This window comes from Rhinopithecus bieti, unplaced genomic scaffold (assembly GCF_001698545.2).
Source record: "Rhinopithecus bieti isolate Rb0 unplaced genomic scaffold, ASM169854v2 scaffold_12049, whole genome shotgun sequence".
NCBI lineage: Eukaryota > Metazoa > Chordata > Mammalia > Primates > Cercopithecidae > Rhinopithecus > Rhinopithecus bieti.
In genome coordinates, this window is record NW_016807278.1 from 3,440,493 (window position 1) to 3,453,149 (window position 12,657).

The following is a 12,657-nucleotide window of genomic DNA, read 5'->3' on the forward strand; positions in this document are numbered from 1 at the left end:
CTCCAGCCTGGGTGGCAGAGCGAGATTCTGTCTCAAAAAAAATATATATATATATATGTATATATATATATATATATATATATGTGTGTGTGTGTGTGTGTGTGTGTGTATGTATATATGTATGTCATTTTCAAAGTCACTTATTCAAATTGTCAAATATATAATAAGCACCTACTGCATGCCAAATACAGGGCCAGGTGTGAGGATGTGGCACTGAATGAGGAGAAAGTTCCTACGGAATTTACAGTTTAGTAGGAAGACCCATAAATAAATTCTGACAACAGTTAGCATTTATGGAGGGCTTAGAAAGTGGAGTGGGACAGCAGCAGATTCGATAGTTGAAACTGAAAGTCAGCCTTGACAAAGACACTGTGCAGTAACACAGAAGGGTCAAACAAATTATAGCTATCAGGGACCTCAGAGTGCAGTGAAACCTTGGGAAATTGAGGCCCACGGTAAGGAAATGGCTCAGCCAGAATCCATATTTCAGATCTCCCTTCCCATCCGCCACACACTGGGATCTCTTCTCATGCCAGCCTCGGCACCTCCAGGTCCTGTGAGGGGTCACGCATATGTCCACAGTCAGGCCTTGGCAGGGTGTCTTTGATGAGAGCAGAGTTGCCAAAGGCAGGGGTGGCTGTATGCCTGGGGGAGCCAGGGCACCAGGGAGTATAACGGTGAGCACGGCTTCCAACAGCCGCCCATGCCGAGGGCCCAGGACACCCGGGTCAGGTGGATCTCAGGAAGGTAAGAAAACTTTCGGCCAGAAGAGTAATAATCATGACAGTAACAATAATAAAAATAAGCAATTCCTGACCTTTTCTTTGTACATGGCCTTATGATGTAGACACTGTTATAGTTAGCCACATTTTACGGTTAGAAATTGAGATTCAGAGAAGTTAAGGAATTTGCCCAAGTATATATGGTGCCAGTAAGTGGTAGAGCCAAGATGTGAACCCACGGAGTGTGACCCTAGGGCATTCATTCTTAATCATGTCACTCGACTGCCTCTCGGAACACAGGAGTGCAGAACCAAGCCTGCCCCTGGTGCACGGAAGCCAGAGCTTGAACCTTTTGGTGGACGTCAGCCTCCTGCCCTCTATCCTTCGTTCCTGGGCCATCACTGACTCCTCTCTTCTCCCCTCTGCTCCTAGGGGCTTTTTCCCTGTTGTCTTCGGCTTCCTGGGTGATGTCTGCAGCATCCCCTTCCTGGGTGCGGTAAGCAGATGATGCCTGCAGCCCTGCAGGCATGCCCTGGGGAGTGAGGGGGAGCACACGGAAGGGAGCTGGTAAAACTGCTGTCCCAGGGGCAGTGGCCCCTCCCCTGTCTCCCCTCAGACTCCCTAGCCCAGGTTTGGTGCTTTAGGCTCCTCTTCCCCCTACACCTTCTCCATTTGACAAGAGCCCAAGAGGGGAGGGGATCCAGATGCAGTTGTAGCTGAGTGTGGCTGTAGAGGAAGGTAGCTATGAATAGCTTCCTGTTTACAGCCAAAGAAATGAAGATGCAGAGACTCTAGGTGACTCAGTGGGGACATGCCTGAGATTTCTGGGAATCTGGCTAAGTGCGGGCCCCAGGCATGGAGAGAATGTATGACAGCCGATGACAGCAGGAAAAGCTGTCCTGTAGGTGACAGATTTTGTCCTCTCTTGGGGATAGACACAGCCAGTGGTAACCAGCCCCTGCCCCTCCTCATCCCTTTCTCTGAAGCACCTGGCAGAATGTGAGCTCTCTGAGGACCCCAGGGAGACCCTACAGCCAGCACCCCACCACAACTACCAGCTGGACACAGCCCCTGCAGCCCCTCTCGTATCTGTGCCTGGCATAGCTCCTGGCTCTCAAGGCCAGCTCTGTAATAACTAGATATTGCATCTGCTCTCTACCCTTTGTCCAGAGTAATGATTCTTGGCTCCCACAGCTGTTCCGGAGACTTCAAGGCACTAGCTCGATGGTCTGAACAACAGAGATGAGCTCCTTGAACTTGGATCATTGGTTGAGGGGGCTGGAGAGAGAATGGGAACCACCCCTCAGTCCCCGCACTGACTCACTCCCAGTCATATCTGGACCTCCCCAAGTCCAGATGGAAGGATGGAGCTGAGCAACTGACGTCAAATCCCCAAGTCAACTCAAGAGGCTGCCAGGAAGCAGAGACGCAGAGCCCCAAGGAGACTGGGCTGGGGCTGGCATCACACCCTCACTATATATTTACAGGAGGAAAAGTGAAGATTAAATTCCCAAGCTGTGCATGTGTCTAGGGCTCAAAGTTGGTGTCTTTGGCCGGGCACGGTGGCTCACACCTATAATCCCAGACCTTTGGGAGGCTGAGGTGGGCAGATCACCTGAGGTCAGGACTTCGAGACCAGCCTGGCCAAGATGGTGAAACCCCATCTCTACTAAAAATACAAAAATTAGCCAGGTGTGGTGGCAGGTGCCTGTAGTTCCAGCTACTCAAAAGGCTGAGGCAGGAGGATTGCTTGAACTGGAGAGGTAGAAGTTGAAGTGAGCTGAGATCGCGCCACTGCGTTCCAGCCTGGGCAACAGAGCCCGACTCCATCTCAAAAAAAAGTTAGCGTCTTCAGCCCATTAAGTCCACCTCCTGCTTCAGGGCAGGCCAACATACACATCATCCCCATAGCGAAGTTTTGGTCTATGATGGTCAGTGCTGTCCTCATAGGCTATCATTTCTGTCCTGGTGTTTAACAGCCCTAATGGGTGTGATAATAATACGTTTGCAAGCCCTGTTAACAGTAAGCACCAGACAAGTGAGGGGTGCTAACCTGCAGACTGCCAGCATGCTTCTCCAGCATTAGGGAACAACCAGGTCGAGCTTGTGCTGGGAGAGCGTCCTGTCTGAGGGTAGAGACATAGCCCCTGCCTTCAGAGACTCCCAGCCTGAGAGAAGAAACAGTCCCTGCCCTGGAGAGCCCCTTGTCCAAGGGTATAGAGAGTTCTTGCAGGCTCAAGAAAGAGACAAAAGTCACTTGCGATGCATGCAGTTAGCAAATATCTATTGAGGGCCCTCTCTGTATGTGCCCAGCAATGGAGTGGGTGCTGAGGGTACAGGGGGAAGGGGGCCTGTCCCTGTCCTCAAAGTACTGTACCTGAGCAGTCACAAAATGATACGGTGGTGGGTGCCATGAGACAAGGAAGTGGGGCCCCCAAGCAGGCTGGCTGGATGTACTGCCACCTGGAAGTCCCCTCTCTGCACCCCTGGCACTTCCCAGGTGCATCCACCTTCTAGAGCTCCCATTTCATCCTCCTTGCTCATAGCTGGCTGCTTACCTAAGGTCTCTGACCATGCCATAGCGTATTCACCTCAAAACCCTGTGCTGAGGAAGTGCTCAGTAACCAAGGAAAGAAGGAAAGCAGGAAGGAAGAAAAAAGGAGAGAATCTCCGCCACCTCCACCCTGCGCCAGTCACAGGGCCTAGTCTAGGAGCCGCCTGGAGACCCACGCTGACCTGGCTTTAAGGAGTCCCTAGGTCAGCCTGTGCCCTTCTCCTCCCCTCTTCCTGTCCTTTTCTACGTCTAATTCAGACTAGGTGTGTCAGTGGCTCTTGTCAGAGAGGAAACAAGGCATTTCACACTGACACCTCTCCCCGCCCTCCTCAAATAGCTCATTTCCATGTTGTTTGGGGGCAGGATGGGTCCTCTGGGTGGGAAGAGGGTGTGGAGGATGGAAAGAGCCTGTGAGAAGGAGAAAGTCCCGCCTCGGAGGGCTAGGGGGGTGGGGGGGGCGGTGGGAGGAGAGGCTGCCTCCAGTCACAGAGCCCAGAGGCAGAGGCCTGCCAAGGTGCTGTGCTCTCCAGGAGGGTCTGAGGAGGAGGGAGGGGCAGCAGAGTGGGCCTGTACTTAGAGACGTCACCCTGGGCTTTATAAAAGGAATGTGATCAGGGAGCTGGGGAGAGTGAGACTGGGAGCCCAGCCACCCACCCTCTGGACGTTCACCCAGCCAGGTGGTCTCATCACCTCAGAGGCTCTGCCAGACTCCCGCCCAGGCCAGGACTGAGGCAAGGTAGGCACACTGCGGTGTCCACCCTCGGGAAGGGGGTCTGCCCTGACCTGGGGATGCTCCAGAGGGGAGCAGAGAATCCGTTCTAAGACGGACAGATGCTTCCTGGCTGGCAAAGGCAGGGGAGGGAGACACTGATCTTTCCTATTTACCGGCCTGGCCAGATTATCCTGGGATGCCTGGGTGAATACACTGAGTTGCACTTTATTTGTGAAGCTAGCACTCTGGGGATCCTGAGAGCTCTCTCTTGCTGTGGCTGGAATTAGAGACCACAGACACTTGGATGGACCTGGGGAACCCCTCAGGGCTCACGAGAGCAATGGGGCTCCTCTGAGCAGCTCCCCTAAATTACGGATGGCAAACACAAGCCTCACCAAGGGCACCTACCTACCTACCCACTAAGAACTAGGGGCCACCTCATCCAAAAGCTTTCCAACCATGCCTGGAATTTCTCTGTTACTCACTGGATACAAACCCCCCAGGGTGGAAGGAATCACAAAAATTGTCTACAGCAGGTCGGCCACTCATGGCCCCTTTCCAGATAATTCATTTCTACCACATATATCAAGTGCCCCGATGGGCTGGGCAGTGAACGAAGAGTTGAGGGAATCTGTGTGTATGTGTGTGTGTGTGTGTGTGTGTGTGTGTGTATGATGTATGTGTATGGGTGTATGTGTATATGTGTGTGATGTGTGTGTGTGCATGTGTGGTGTATGTGTGTGTATGATGTGTGTATGGGTGTATGTGTGTATATGTGTGTGCATGTGTGGTGTGTGGTATATGTGTGTGTATGGGTGTATGGGTGTATATCTGTGTATTGTGTATGTGCATGTGTGGTATGTGTGGGGTGTGTGTGTATGATGTGTATGGATGGATGGATGTGTGTATATATGTGTGTGTATGATGTGTGTATGGGTGTATGTGTGTATATTGTGTGGTATGCATGCACGTGTGTGGTGTGTATGATGTGTGTGTATGGATGTATGTGTGTATATGTGTGTGTATGATGTGTGTGTATGGGTGTATGTGTGTGGTGTGTGTGCATGTGTGATGTGTGTGGTGTGTGTGTGTTTGGGTATAGGTGTGTATGTGTGTGGTGTGTGTGGTGTATGTGTGTGTATGATGTGTGTATATGGGTGTATGCATGTAAATGTGTGTGATGTGTGTGCGCGTGTGTGGTGTGTGTGGTGTGTGTATGATGTGAGTATGGGTGTATGCGTGTATATGTGTGCGGTGTGTGTGTGTGGTGTGTGTATGATGTGTGTATATGGGTGTATGCATGTATATGTATGTGGTGTGTGTGCATGTGTGGTGTGGTGTGCGTGTATGATGTGAGTATGGGTGTATGCATGTATATGTGTGTGGTGTGTGTGTGTATGTGTGTATGCATGTATGTGTGTGTGGTGTGTGTGTGCATGTGTGGTGTGTGTGCTGTATGTGTGTGGTGTGTGTGTGTGTACGTGTGCCGGGGTCAGGCAGAGTTCTCCCATGGCGCACGTGGTAAGTGCATCCACAATGGGAAGGAGGCACTCGGCGGGGAAAGGGGAGCAGGAAGAAAGAGCACCACCCTCCAACCACACAAGCCCACTGCCCTCCTTCCTCGCCCACCACCCTACTTCTGCACAGAGAACCAGAATGCTCCATCTGAAATGTACATCTACACACATTCCTGTCTGGCTCAGACCCCTCCAGGATGAAGCCCCTGCAGGGCCCCTTCCCCAACCTTGTCACTCGCTTTCTCTCCATGCAAAGCTCCACCCTCTTGTCTAGCTAGAGGGCCTGAAGTTCCCCTTGCACCCAGCCCCTGCCCCTGCTCCAGCACCTTAGCACCGTGCCTCGAACACTTTCTATAAACCTTTCAGCTATTCATGCTCAGAAACAGCTCAGGTGCCACCCCCTGCCAAAAATCTGCCTCGACCCCCTAGGTCAGGTTCCCCTGGTCTCCCATATCCCCTTGTGGATTCACATGCATCCAGTGTGTCATTTACAGTGTTATTTTGAAATGGTCTGCTGATGAGTCAATTTCTCATACTAGACTTGAGATCCTGGGGGCAGCAACTCCGTCTTAGCACACCTGTGCACCCCTAGCACCTAGCACAGCACCAGCACCTAGTCGGTGCTCAAGGAGTGATTTTCAAAACCCAGACCCTGTGCATCCACGGTCTGAAATGCTTTTACGCTCTTCTCTCCAATGAATTAATGCTACCTCTACTCCATGCCCCAGCTCTGGGCCTTAAGGCAAATGCAGAAAGCTGTGGTCTGGGTTTCAACTTGTCACAGAATCAAAATCTGCAAGGATAAGTAAACTTCTGAGCAGGCAGCTGGTGGCCAATCTGATCCAGGGTTCTTATTTTATAGATGGACCAATGATGTCTGGAGATGGGGGTGACTTGCTCACCTTTCACAGGGAATGAAAGCAGAGCTGGGCAAGATTCAAGTACTCCTGATTCCATTTCAGGGTTCTTACTCTTTACTACATGCTTGAGTCCTGCAGGGAGCTGGGTGAGGAATGGGGGGGGGGTGGAAGGGGGGTGCAAGAGCAGGGAGATGCATGGGCCTGAGCCACCATTAGAAGCTGATGGGCACAAATGGTTCTCATCCCCCAGTCCCCCTTCCCCAGGGAGAGTGGCTCCAGGCTGTGAGTGGGGCCAGGACAATCTATTTGCTCAGCTGGCAGTGCTCCTGCCTCCCCAGCCTTTTGTCTTTAATCATGTTTGTTGGACAGTCTCAAAGTGTCTGGTGACTTTTTCAAAAAGAAATTAGACTTGGGAGCTGGAAGAGGTGGGGCAGGATGTGTGGGGGGTCGGTGGGGCAGAGCAAGGCAGGGTGATGGGAAATGGTGTGAGGATCAGGGCACATGGCTCCCATCTCAGCAGCCAAAATGATGAGGCCAATTCAATTCATAGCCTCTCAGAGTTCACAAAGAATAGACTTTGGAGATAATTGACCTGATAAATCAAGGAAAGGTTTTTCTTTTCCCTGAATGATAGGGCAATAAGACAATTTAATGACCATCTTCAAAGCTGTGAAGGGCTATGAGAGAGAGCAAGATGATTGCCTCTTTCTTTTTCCTTAGAAAAGAAAAAGAATTAAGTTTCTCTTACAGCAGGAGAGAACAAGGTCAGATTCAGACATATGGATGGGGAGAGTGGAACACAGAAAGTTGTGGATTTGTGCAGAACCCACCATGGAAAGAAGAAGTGCCTGCTGCCAGGCTCCAGAGAGAATGTTGGAACCTCAGAGTCCCCCACTCAGTGCCCTGAAGTCCTTGCTCTACTTCACCCCTCCCCAGTCACTCCTATACATGGCATCTCACCCCACCTTTCTCCAACATTCCTCTCAAGCAACCCTGAGATTCAGAATCCTGGCCATTCTCTGACCTGAGTAGTCTTGCCCCTTCCACCAGATTGGGTCTTTCCTTTTTTCCTTACTTTACTGGCCTCATCTCCTCCAGGAAGCCCTCCCTGATGACCCTCACCTAGCATGAATTCAGCTTTAACTACACTGTGCAAAGAGTCTCAATCCCATTTCACTGATATATTTGTTTAGACTCATCCCTCTACCGGGTGCCTCCCAAGGCAAGAACTTTCCCCTCTCTTGGAGGACTGTCCCTTTTGCACTGGGCTCTACCCTCAGCACCCAGCCCAGATCCCGTGCCTGCCCTAGTCTTTGTTCCCTCTCTCTGTCTCAGCCTCAAGGCATTTCTAGGACCTGCCTCTTCTCACCAAGATGAACTCACTGGTTTCTTGGCAGCTACTGCTTTTCCTCTGTGCCACCCACTTTGGGGAGCCATTAGAAAAGGTGGCCTCTGTGGAGAATTCTAGACCCACAGGTATGTATCCTCCGGGGAAAGGAGTGGAGGGAGCAAGTGAGTTGTTGCAAAATGAGCTTTCCCGTATTTTCCAGCTAGTCGACTGGCGTGAGTTTAACATTGCATTTGGTGGAAATCTAAGCCTGGCACATGCGCAACTCATTGAGGGCTCCCGTTAACCCTGCAAATGAGGGATGCCGTGCCTCTGTGATGGCCTCAGTCCGCCCATCTAGGTTCCAGGGCTTGTTAACCCCTGAGCTCCTTCATGGTTTCCTCACACTGTGTTCTCCACTCTACGTCAGCAACCCCTCTGTGCCGACGCTGAGAAGGAACTTCATATGCAACCTTCCTTTATCAGTGACCTCAGATTCTTTGTGAAGAATTTGAAGAAAAAAAAAAACCTAAACGAAAGGACAGATATTTGATACCTATTAACTTTTGGGGACAATGAACTGTCTCCAGGTCATTGGGGAACTGATGAGCTGGAAAATTTGAGACCCACAGAGGTAGACTTCCCCAGAGTCACTCAAACACTGTGGAAACCCAGCAGGTGTCAGAGCTCCCCAGGAGTGTGTCTGGTGAGTGGCACAAGCTAGAACAATACTAGTCCCCAAGTCAGGAGCTGTGGCTTGGCACACTTCCTAGTGTCAGCTTTCTGGGCAAACTAGAACCCATGACTTAGCTTCTCTGGACCTCAGTTCCTCCAGCTATAAAACTTGGGGCATGCCCTCTATACATTTGATGTCATCGTATATGCCCATAAGACCTCCCAGAGCACAGAAGACACGGCCCCGGGTGTTGTTTGCCAAGCGTGTCTCCTATCTTGGGATGAGGCCTTTTTCTGGTTGAAGGAGGCTTCCCCAGACAATAACCCCACACTGCTCAGGGACATAGAGTTGTTGGCTCTTTTTGCCAAAAGGCTTTAGGTGAGGTCACCAACAGCAGTCTGAACAGTGATTTACTGCTGGTCTAGTGTGTGCAACTGGGGAGGAAGCCATCCTCCTCCTATCTCAGCCAGGCCCTGAGCAAGGGCGGAGGGACCTCGCAGGCGACAGCCATTAACTCTGGACCAGGTCCACACTCCTCTTTTCCAGAGTGTGCCAGGGCATGGAGGAGTGGGGCTCAAAGCCAACTCCCACCCTAGCACATCCATTCACACCCATTCACACACCAGACCTCGTTTCCACTAATCTCTTGCTGCAGTGAGCTGGGGTTATTGTCTACTCAGAGCTAGTTGCCCTATTTTACAGCCAAAAAGTACAGTGAACTTAATGAGCCTTGCATGTGAAGTGCCTTCCAAATTAGCCTTGTTAATCCTCAGAATGAAGGAGAGAAGTTATACCCAGGATGGAGGAAGAGAGCCAGTTAAGGTGACCTAGATAATTTTTGTCTCTCATTGAGTCCTTATGTAGCTTATTGTGGAGGGGGGGGGGGTTGGTCACAATTCTTATCAAAGACCATTGTTGGAACACAGGTGTGTGGGGCCACAATGACTTAGTTCCACTTTCTTGGTTTCTGTTACTACACGTTTTTAGCTTTTATGTATTTAACAAGCAGTTATTGAGGCCCTACTATGAGCAAGCCACTGTTTCAAGCACTATGAGAGATACAGAGATGAATTAACATGGCCCCACTGCCCAGGCTCCTCACAGCCAGGAAGGGGCCCAGAGCTGGGTGTTCAGCAAATACTTTGGTTTTCTTTATTTCAATGCCCTACCCTGATTGTTTCCTAAAATGAAGTAACGTAATATGAAAGTTATTTAAGATAATTCTGGCAAACATTCTAAATCAAAGCTATGTTGGAAGAGGGAGGCACCTACGGCCTAATCATCCCAGCTAAGATGATTGTGCTGGTTCTGCATGGCATTTAGCCTTCCAAAAGGTCAAAAGGTCAAAAGGTCAAGGAAGGAAAAGAAGGATAGGATGGGATGTGAGGAGGTGTTGCAAAGCCTTCTTTCCGGACCCTGGCCTCATCTTTCTGTGCTCTCTGTCCTAGGCCAGCAGCTGGAATCCCTGGGCCTCTTGGCCCCCTGGGAGCAGAGCCGGCCGTGCACCGAGAGGAAGCTGGCTGCTACTGCCAGGCTGAGCCGTCGGGGGGGCTCGCTGTCCTCGCCCCCTGAGAGCTCCGGGAACCCCCAGCGGCCCGGCCTGTCCGCCCCCAGCAGCCGCCAGATCCCCGCACCCCAGGGCGCGGTGCTGGTGCAGCGGGAGAAGGACCTGCCGAACTACAACTGGAACTCCTTTGGCCTGCGCTTCGGCAAGCGGGAGGCGGTACCCGGGAGCCACAGCAGAGGCGTTGGTCGGGGCTGAGGGCGCAGGTGCTGGGCAGTGAACTTCAGACCCTAGAGGAGTCAGAGCATGCGGGGCGGGGAGGACACAGGGCAAAGGGAGGGGGCACTGGAGCTTCCAACCCGAGGCAATAAAAGAAATGTTGCATAACTCACCGACGTGTGATCTGTGGCTCATTTTTGCAAGCGCTCTGATGAGGCTGTTCCCCTTCCATCCTCAATGGATGGTTAGCTGGTTTCAAGAGGCCTCTGGTGTCATTAACGTCAGTGCTTCCAATACTAGATGTAATGAAGGAACAGGCAGTTAGTTCTCCAATCCATTGCAGATTGGTACTTAAAAAAAAATTAAAATGGATTACTGAAACTCTGAAAAATTTAAAAACAACAAAAGAAGACCAAATTGGATGCCGCTGGAATGTTTCAGTGATATCAAATTTCTATAAAAATTTCTGGAGATGTCCTCAGAATGCCTAGACTTATCTCCCTGAGGATGGGTAACATTTTGCACAGGGGCATGGCTCACTGCCACACTTTGAGTAGTACTGGGGAATAAGGGTGGCATGGGGGAGATGGACTGATTAAGTACCTTTCCCTTTCCCATGGAAGTTAGGCGGCTTGATCTGGAAGATGATGCCAATCACTACCCTGTCCATTAAAGCTTAAATATCACCCAAGCCCCACAGTCAGACCTCTGCTGGGGTCTTGGATGCGAGGGGCATCCACAGTGGACCAGCTACTCACTCTTCCCCCTCCCCTCCAGGGAGCCAGGTTGGGTCTTTACACATATTGCTTTTCTTCATCTTCATAACTACCCAGGGTGATGGGCAGGCATTAGCCCAATCTTTACAGGTAGAACCCTGAAGTCAAGAAGGAGAAACCACTCACTCCAGGCACATCGGCAATGAGCTCCAAGCCTAGTAGGTCTCCTGATGCCAGAGCCTGTCTTCCCCATTGACATGTCATGCCTCTCTGCCATGGCAGGGTTTCCATCTGAGTCAGCCAGGTGCAGATCAAGAAAGGGTAGCCTGCCTCATGGGGACTTACTTGGGGGTGCAATAGCTGGGGAGTAGAAATTGTGGTAGGAAGTAGAGCTCGTCAGTGGGAAAACCCCAGGAAATCCACCCTCCTGCCGACAAGAAAACACAGCACTACTTAACAGCCTCGGGGTACCCCTAACCTGCACAGTCTAGGATGAAAACGTTCTTTCCCAGAGAGATCACAGGACCCATCCCCATACAGTGAAGTGCCACCGTGTTCCACCCATTACAGAAACCGGGACTCCACAGGATGGAGGCAGAGTTGTGTTGCTATGGCAATGAGATAGGCTGTCATGGGAACATGACAACCTGCTCCCACATCTCTATCCTTGAAACAGCTCTCCAGGATCTCTCAAATTATCGACACTGCTGTGAGCTCACATCATCACACATCATGACAGCATGATGTTGATATTTAGAAGGGCTTTTTATACCCAAACACTCCGGGGTGTGTCTCTGGACTTCTAGAAGAGGAATCATCAACTCAGCACCTATTCTATTAAGCATGTTGTTCTCCTAGCCCCTGGAAACAATCCTTTATCTGATGACGGGTAGGAAGAAGCTGATGGTTTCCCGGAAATAAGGCTGCTCTTAGCCAGCCTAATTTTTACAAAACTTCCTGTGACCCCATTTACCCTTCTTCACAAGCTTAAGCTTGGGCAGATGGGAGGGGTGCCTGTGCTGCTTCAAATGCAGGCGAGTGAGATATGTTCTCTGGCATGAGAAGCTGGCCTGTGTGTAAGAGGGCATGTATGAGGGGATTCAATATGAGAAATTGCACGCATGTTCATATGCACACGCCTGTGTGACCTTGTGTATGGTGTGGGTTCCTCTAACCATCTTTCAGTCCTCTTCAGCACCGCTGCAACCCAAGGATCCCCCAAGATCTCTTGCCTAGCTGACCAGAGGCCCCATTTCAGCAGACAGCTGGAAGGCAGTTGAATTCCCATGCTTCTGGCAGCCTCAATTGCTACCTTTGAGACTCTGGGCTTTGCAGTTCTTGGCCTTGTGTCTTGGGAAAAGATGGTGAGTCCCTGTGGAACAAAAGGGATTTCTGATTTCATGTGGCTCCCATGAGCCTGCTCTCCAGATGGAAGGGAAGGAGAGGGGAAGATTGGAGGCTGTGAAGAGCCCCAGGGATTCCCTTCCCTCCCTCCGGCCTTTCTGGGTGGGCTCAGAGAGTGGGGCACCAGAGCCCAAACACTTGGAGGTAGGGCTGCCTAGGGGCACTCGAACCTACTTCTTCCTGGGGTCTCTGGACAGTTCCCAAAGGGGAGAAATCAGCAGGGCCCGGGCATCCCTTGTGAGTGGAAGTGGGAGGATCACTTCCCAGGCTCCACCCCTTTTGTAAGTCATTTACAATAGATGTGGGCTAGGAATTAGGGGGCAGGGGTGAGAGGGATGCAGGGAGATTTCTGCCTCTGGTGTTGTTCTTGTCACATTCACAAGTCATTTTTGAGTACCGGCAGCATGCCAAGCACAGGCCTACCTCATTTCATCCTCACAACTGCA

General features: G+C 51.1%; 2 protein-coding genes across 3 annotated transcripts in view; both read left to right on the forward strand.

Annotated features, from left to right (window-relative positions):
* GOLT1A (golgi transport 1A) overlaps positions 1–2,252 on the forward strand; it is a 19,509-nt gene extending 17,257 nt beyond the window's left edge. Inside the window, exons 4-5 of one of the 2 annotated variants that reach the window (XM_017881054.1) lie at positions 1,155–1,218; positions 1,917–2,252. In XM_017881054.1, the coding sequence (XP_017736543.1) occupies positions 1,155–1,218; positions 1,917–1,955 (103 nt within the window). In that variant the 3' untranslated portion in view covers positions 1,956–2,252. Of the gene's footprint in view, positions 1–1,154; positions 1,219–1,892 lie in introns of both variants that reach the window. The other variant, XM_017881053.1, reaches the window with a different exon arrangement.
* A 1,653-nt stretch (positions 2,253–3,905) lies between these two features.
* Positions 3,906–10,263, forward strand: KISS1 (KiSS-1 metastasis suppressor). The gene is made up of 3 exons (XM_017881055.1): positions 3,906–4,012; positions 7,701–7,841; positions 9,817–10,263. The coding sequence occupies exons 2-3, from the start codon at positions 7,739–7,741 to the stop codon at positions 10,128–10,130; spliced, it is 417 nt and encodes a 138-aa protein (XP_017736544.1). The 5' UTR covers positions 3,906–4,012; positions 7,701–7,738; the 3' UTR covers positions 10,131–10,263.
* Positions 10,264–12,657: the final 2,394 nt, after the last annotated feature.

Bases quoted from the DNA above. Each gene is read 5' to 3' on its own strand.
- KISS1 (XM_017881055.1), top strand. From the start codon at position 7,739: ATGAACTCACTGGTTTCTTGGCAGCTACTGCTTTTCCTCTGTGCCACC. The intron at 7,842-9,816 runs GTATGTATCCTC...TCTCTGTCCTAG, and splicing joins GGAGAATTCTAGACCCACAG to GCCAGCAGCTGGAATCCCTG.